Genomic DNA, 6,513 nt, shown 5'->3' with positions numbered 1-6,513 from the left:
TCTGTGGTTTTGGAGACTGTCCTGGAACTAGCTCTTGTAGACCAGGCTGGTCTCGAACTCACAGAGATCCACCTGCCTCTGCCTCCTGGGTGCTGGGATTAAAGGTGTGCGCCACCACTGCCCGGCTCCTGCAGCTTCTTTACTGTGGTGTGTCAAGTGCATGAACAACTGATATGTCACTCCTTCTACAAGTATACGTTTGATTTTACCCTGATGATGATATTTGAACCTCACACACAAATTCATAGAAAGTTGCTCAAACCGGCATTCTTGCTTAGAGACATTGTAAGAATTCCTCGTGTTGGGCACAGTGATGCACACCCACCATGGCAGCACTTGGAAGACAGAGGCCAGAGGACTGGGCATCCCAGGGCAGCCTCTGCTGCAGAGCAGCTTTGTCTGAGACCATAGCTGCAGCTTGTGCGGTTGTGGTACCCTGGAGTTTGTATTCTGTCTGTAGTCAGTGTTGGTTTACTAGCCTATAGTGCATGCTACATTCCACGCTATCCTTCTGAACTCCTGTCCCATGTCCACTCCCTGTACAAGCAGTGTGTCACCAGTTAGGGTGTGCGTTCTTCTGAGACTGGATGACTTCACTCTTCGTTTTAACCAGACCACTATAAAATGTAGCTTTAAGAAGATGACCAAGTGAAGAGAGAATTCTTGTAGTGTCATTAGCCAAAGGACCACTTTCAAAAGTCTAGCTATGCCACTCAATGCAGTATCCAGTGGGTCCTCCATACAGAGTGTAGATTAACTCACAGAATATAAGTGTGGACAGTAGAGAAAAGTAAAGCAATAATGGGACATTTGCAAGGGCCCGGGAAGTCTCGGGCTTTAAACAGCAGAGCCATGCTCAGAGCTATGGTCTCCTTGCACCAATATGACAGCAAACTGTCCAATTCTGTGAAATGAGTATAGGGAAAATGGGATGTGATATAAGTAAACAGGCGTGGAGACTGGAGAATAGTTTGGAAGCTTTCTGCAAATAATCTAAATAGAATATTCAACATAAAGTGAACAACAACAAAAGAAAAACAAAACTCGTGTGTGAGTGCGTACCACATAATACTTGATGATTAACATATTGACTGTAGGATTTGCGGTCATGGCTGTAGAAAGACATTGTGCTCTTGTGATGCTGGGAAGTAGAGGTCCCTGAGCTGCGTTTGTCTTCCACAGCTCTGCGAGTGAATCTGGTTCTCAGAGCACCTGTGAGCCACTTGTAACTCCAACAGCCCTGGCTGCTTGCACCAGAGTCGACTCCTGTTTCACCCCATGGTTTGTCCCTTCTCTGTGCGTGTCATTCCAGTTCGCTCACCTGGAGTTTCGTCTTTGCCATCACTTGGACCAGCTAGGCACAGGTATGCACCACTTCAGTGTCCGGAGGGCATCTGCTCGGTACCGTGGCACTTGGTGTTCTCTACACGGTGAGAGCTTTACCGCACCAGCCCTGGGCACTGGCAGATTCACCCTAAGGCTGATCTGGCACAACAGGTGTAACCCCTACTCCTCACTGAGTGGCATTGTGGTGACATGTTTTGATGTGTTTCCTAAGAGAAGTTTCAGGAAAGTTTTTTTTTTAATTACTGTTATTCTAATTACAATATTTTTGGAAGAAATACATGTTTTAGTCTGAATCCTACATTAATGGGAAATAGATCCCAAAAATACTTGGTGTTTATCACCTGAGTTCAAGATGCCTATCCTATAAAAGATAGGCACATTCTCATGAAATTACAAGACTCATAATTTTACACATTTTAAAAAAATATGAATAAACTCCCCCACCTAGCAAAAGTAGGCTCCTATAAATTCCCAGTATTGCTTGAACAACACTTCTCAGGTGTTGTGTTCAGTATCAATGCTTTTCTAGTTAATATAGTTTTAGGTTTTGGGTTTTCAACCTACATGTCATGGAAAAAGAGAGGGAGAGTAAAACTGGACATAGCTTCTGCTCAGCATGTTGCCTTTTCAGCAAGAATAGAGTTTACCTGCTTTTTCCTGAGTCACGTCTTTGTTTAGAGATTTAGATGGTTGTCTGCTCCTGTTGCTGTGATCAACAGCTTTATCTGTGGAAGCGATGACAGCCTTTGAGCAGACAAAACAATGTATCTGCAGTGTCAGCCGGTCCTTCAAAGACTGTAACAGCTTAAAAACAGTTGTTTACACTTATGAATACCAAGTATTAAATTCAAAGCCAATTGGGTCACTTAAGTCACCTCCTTTGTTTGCACGCAGAATCGGCACATCCTAATTGCTGTTTGTCTTGTTTCCTTCCAAGCTTCACCGCGGCATCTCCAGCCGTTCATTCCTGATAAAAATGTGCCCTCCGAACTGGAGTACATGGTGATTTCCTTCAAAGAACCAACCCTGTATCTTCGACAGTGGAGCAGCGATTCTGTCTGCCAGGAGATCCGGTTCTCATCTCAGGTGGACTGTAGGCTTCTGGAGTGCAGAAACGTCACGATGCAAACTGTGGTGCATCCCTTCGGCATCTCGGGGCAGATCGCGCTCTCCGACGACGGAGTGCAGAGGGTGCTGGATGGCACCGTGACCATGGACTCCGTGCTTGTCAACTTCGGGCAGCATGTGGTTCACTCCCTGAACACAGCGATACAAGCTTGGCAGCAGGTATGCACATTCCCCAGCAGTGTGCGGCTTAGCCACGTCTGGTCTGTCATTACACTCTCCATGTTATTAGTGAGAGAATGGAGCATTTGACGGGCACCACTGTATGCTGGCCTTCTTTGTCTAGGTAAAGTGATGCGAAGCTTCTCTTCAGAAAACTTTGGAGGATGTGGGTGCACACACACCAGAGATGTTGCCCATCCACTCCTGACTAGTACACCACATCTGGGTGGAAAGTAACATAGTCAAGAATTTGTTTGAAGTCCTATGGCTTTATTTAGCTAAGCTTCAACTTCGGTATATTCCAGAGTGTCTGAATGTTCAGTGCAGAAATGAAGGCCTTACAGTAAGCCTTCCAGATTCTCAGACAGAAACATAATGCAGTCTAGTCTTTTCCTTTGCTAACATCCTGCCTTTTTATCCACTAGAATATTCTTACATTCATTGAGAATTGTAGTAACTTTAATAACTGTCCTTGTACTTTTATAAGAAATATTCATATCAAAAAACAGAAGATGTATAAACCAATCCTGAATGACTTATTTAAAATGGAAAACCTGCCAGTATCTGGCACCATGGAAACAGTCCCATTGGATGTTTGGATGATAATACATGCAGAGATGCAGAATAAGTCACTTCTGCTTGTGCTCTGTTTTCTTTGCTGCATCGTCCCCGTTCTGTGCATCCTCCTGTGCCAACCTCTCCGCACGGGCACTAGGCAGTGTGGTGAGGGTGTCTGCTCTGTAAAGGAGTTCAAGGAAGAGAACTCAGCGGAAATTTTTATAGGAATAACTTGAGGATCTTTATGGGAAGAATTTTATGAAATAAATAATTCTAAATAATTTTTAAGTTATCCAACCTAAAATGTTTATGAGAATTAGATTTTTTAAAAATAAAATTTGATGTTCACTTTATATGCATGAAGACCTATACAAGACTAAGGAATTAATTACTTGACATGGTACTACAATAGCAAAGGGAAAGAAGATAACACATCTGGTTTATATTTTAAGTCTTTTTTAAGGGCATTCCATGGTTTTCTTGTTGCAAAGGACATGCGTAAAATAAGAGCTAGTGTGATCTAAATCTTTGCAGCTGGTTCAAATAGCAATGTGAAAAAAACTTCCATAGCTCCAATTTCTAGGGTTTTTTTTTTCATATTTTGAACAATGCATTTAATAAAAAACAAACATAGAAAATAGAAAAGAATTCTTGATAGAAGAATTCAACCCAGGACATTTTTGTCTTGGTATCAGAGCTTTTAAAGAAGAGTCATATGTGGCAACTACTGCAAAATGGCCTTCAAAATATCAGTTTTCTCCCAGAGAAGAAAATGTTCTCCTAGACACAGCTATACACATAAATAAAATATGGTACATAAATATTTAAATGTCTTAAACCACATCAGACTGCAAATGACTGACTGGCTGACGCAGAGCCTTGCAGGAACACTCCATTAAGTAGAGCCATGTGTCACACAGGAGACTGCTGACAGGTACATTCTAGGAATAGTTGGTTCTGATTTATACAGGGATTTGGCAATGTTAACATGAGCCACAGAGGATATGCTTCTGTAATTGTTGCTGTAATTTTCTTGTTTCCTCCCATGTCAAGGGTACTTGCCACCAAGTTTTAATGTGGTAGGCGTCAAACCCTACGTACTCTAAAGTAAACATGAAAGTACACTACTTTGAAAGCAGAGGGCAGTTGACATTGAAATGGGCTGATACAGGCTTATTACACTCGTTATTTCTGTCCTGAACAAGCTTATTGTCTTTAGAGGGAAGTTTATTCTGAAACTTGAATTTTATTGTATGTTAATAATGCCGACATATAGTATAGTTATTGACAATTAAAAATGAATTTAATAAGTATAACAAGAGATTTGCATTCTCCATCTACTTTTTAACAGATTCTTATCAGGCATGAAATAGTTTGGCCCTTCACCTTCATGTCATAAGTTCAAAATTAACAGACCTTTTCATCAGTTTCTGATTTCTGTGGTTTTAGAGCGTTCTTCCTCTCCCTTTTCCTCTCCCTCTCCCTCTCCCTCTCCCTCTCCCTCTCCCTTCCCCCATCTCTCTCTGTCTCTCTCTCTGTATATATGCATGTGTCAAATGATGATGGTTTCTTTCATGAGACTAAGAATTCAAAACCCCACTTTCTTTTTGCTTCCTGTGTCAGTTTCCAAGGTTTGAACAGATAGCATTTAAATGGAAATCACACTCACGTGTCTTCCTTATACCAAATGTTATCTCTACCATGCAGATTCCCATACTTGAAATATGAATCTTTTAACTACAGATCCTTGCGAGCATTCTGGGACTTAGCATAGTTGGTGTCACTTAAATGAATATATGCATTTTATATTATATAACAGAATCTAAAATATCCCAAGAAATGTTGAAGCTTATTACAGTTATAGTAAATTCTGTAGATGAAGAATCAGTGGAGAAACACTTCCCCGAGGACCTTACTTTAGAAAAATGTAAACAACCCCTTTGTGTTCTTTAATTTACATTTTCCCCTAAAACCCTTGTTGTTTATTAAATCCTCATCAGTTTTTCAGGATGAGGAGAGGAACCTCCAGCTGGTAACTTAACCTCTGTGTTGAGACTGATTCTGACCTCAGGATGTGTAACTGAGGGGGGGCTGCAAGCAGACCCTTCCTTCATGTCTGTGCTCTTGCATGGAAAGGAGAGAGAAATGTTTACAGGAAAGCATTTTATTTTGATTATATAATACCAAGTGGAAAAATCTCATCAAAACTAATCACACACTGTGATTCTGGTTTGATTAAAGGTTTTAGATAAATACATTAAATAGGATTGGGTAGATCAGTCTGAAATAGTAAGAGCCAGAATATTCAGGGGGGAAAACATTGCTTGAGAAAATTTTTCCAAATGAGCATAAAATTGATAGTTTAAATTCACTTTTTAAATATTTTTCTAGTTTTTATAAAGTCAACATGCTTTCCCAACATAATTATTAACATTAGACTAGGTATGGTTCTTTGGTAGAGTGCTTACCTGTGTGCCTCTGGCCCTGTGCTCAAGTCCCAGCATAGTCAGAAGACCAACTTTCTTTAGTTGTTTGTGTCCTGAATGTGTATTGAGGACCTAAGCGGCAGGCATCCTGATGAATGCTGGAGGTAAAGTTCCTTCGTGGGCGGCAAGCGCAGCATCTGACCCGAGCTGATAGGTGCTGTCACGTCCTCATCGACTAGGGAGACCTGGGGGTTCTCAGAAAGCTGCTTTGGAGGCACTGACTTTATACACAGGAACCTGTAAGTCAGTCCAATAAGAGGTCAAAGAAAAGAGGTCCCGCAGTAGGAAAGGACTGGACCAGGAAGCAGCTTCACATTTGACTGAATAAAGGAGAAAAAGAGACCAGGGGAGTATGGAGTTCCTGGGAAAGGCAGGCAGAACTGGAGAGAGGAGGGCCTGGGGAAGGTGAGAAGAACTGGAGAGAGGAGGGCCTGGGGAAGAACTGGAGAGAGGAGGGCCTGGGGAAGAACTGGAGTGCCCATAGAAAATGACACTTGAAGTGCAGCTAGTGCTCTCGGTGTGGCCTGGGAGAAACTGACGTGGGAAACCCAACAGCAGGCATGTTTTAAGCACATGGCTAATTGTTAAAAGCCATGTAGAAAGCAGTAACGGTTGTAAGTGGGTCTCAGCCTGTCAAGCAAGGTTCTGCACCATAAGAACTGGAGGATAAGCAAGAATGGTAGATGACTTACAAAGAAAAGGGAGAAGAAAGAAGTAATCATAGTAGTGGTGATGGTGTTGATGGTAGTGGTAATGGTTTGGTGTAGTGGTGGTGATAGTTGGTGTGGTGGTGGTGGTGGTGATAGTCGGTGTGGTGGTGGTGGTGGTGGTGGTG

The 6,513-nt window shown here is 42.1% G+C and overlaps 1 protein-coding gene across 5 annotated transcripts in view; it reads left to right on the top strand.

Annotated features, from left to right (window-relative positions):
- The window catches only part of Vps13b (vacuolar protein sorting 13 homolog B), a 441,647-nt gene that overhangs the window by 361,557 nt on the left and 73,577 nt on the right, over positions 1–6,513 (top strand). For all 5 annotated transcript variants that reach the window (XM_026789767.1, XM_026789768.1, XM_013354110.2 and 2 more), the window contains 2 exons: positions 1,183–1,364; positions 2,285–2,634. In XM_026789767.1, the coding sequence (XP_026645568.1) occupies positions 1,183–1,364; positions 2,285–2,634 (532 nt within the window). The remainder of the gene's footprint in view (positions 1–1,182; positions 1,365–2,284; positions 2,635–6,513) is intronic.

This window comes from Microtus ochrogaster, unplaced genomic scaffold (assembly GCF_000317375.1).
Source record: "Microtus ochrogaster isolate Prairie Vole_2 unplaced genomic scaffold, MicOch1.0 UNK29, whole genome shotgun sequence".
NCBI classification, from domain to species: domain Eukaryota; kingdom Metazoa; phylum Chordata; class Mammalia; order Rodentia; family Cricetidae; genus Microtus; species Microtus ochrogaster.
The sequence above is the reverse complement of the archived record's forward strand: the minus strand, read 5'-3'. Positions and strand labels throughout refer to the sequence as shown.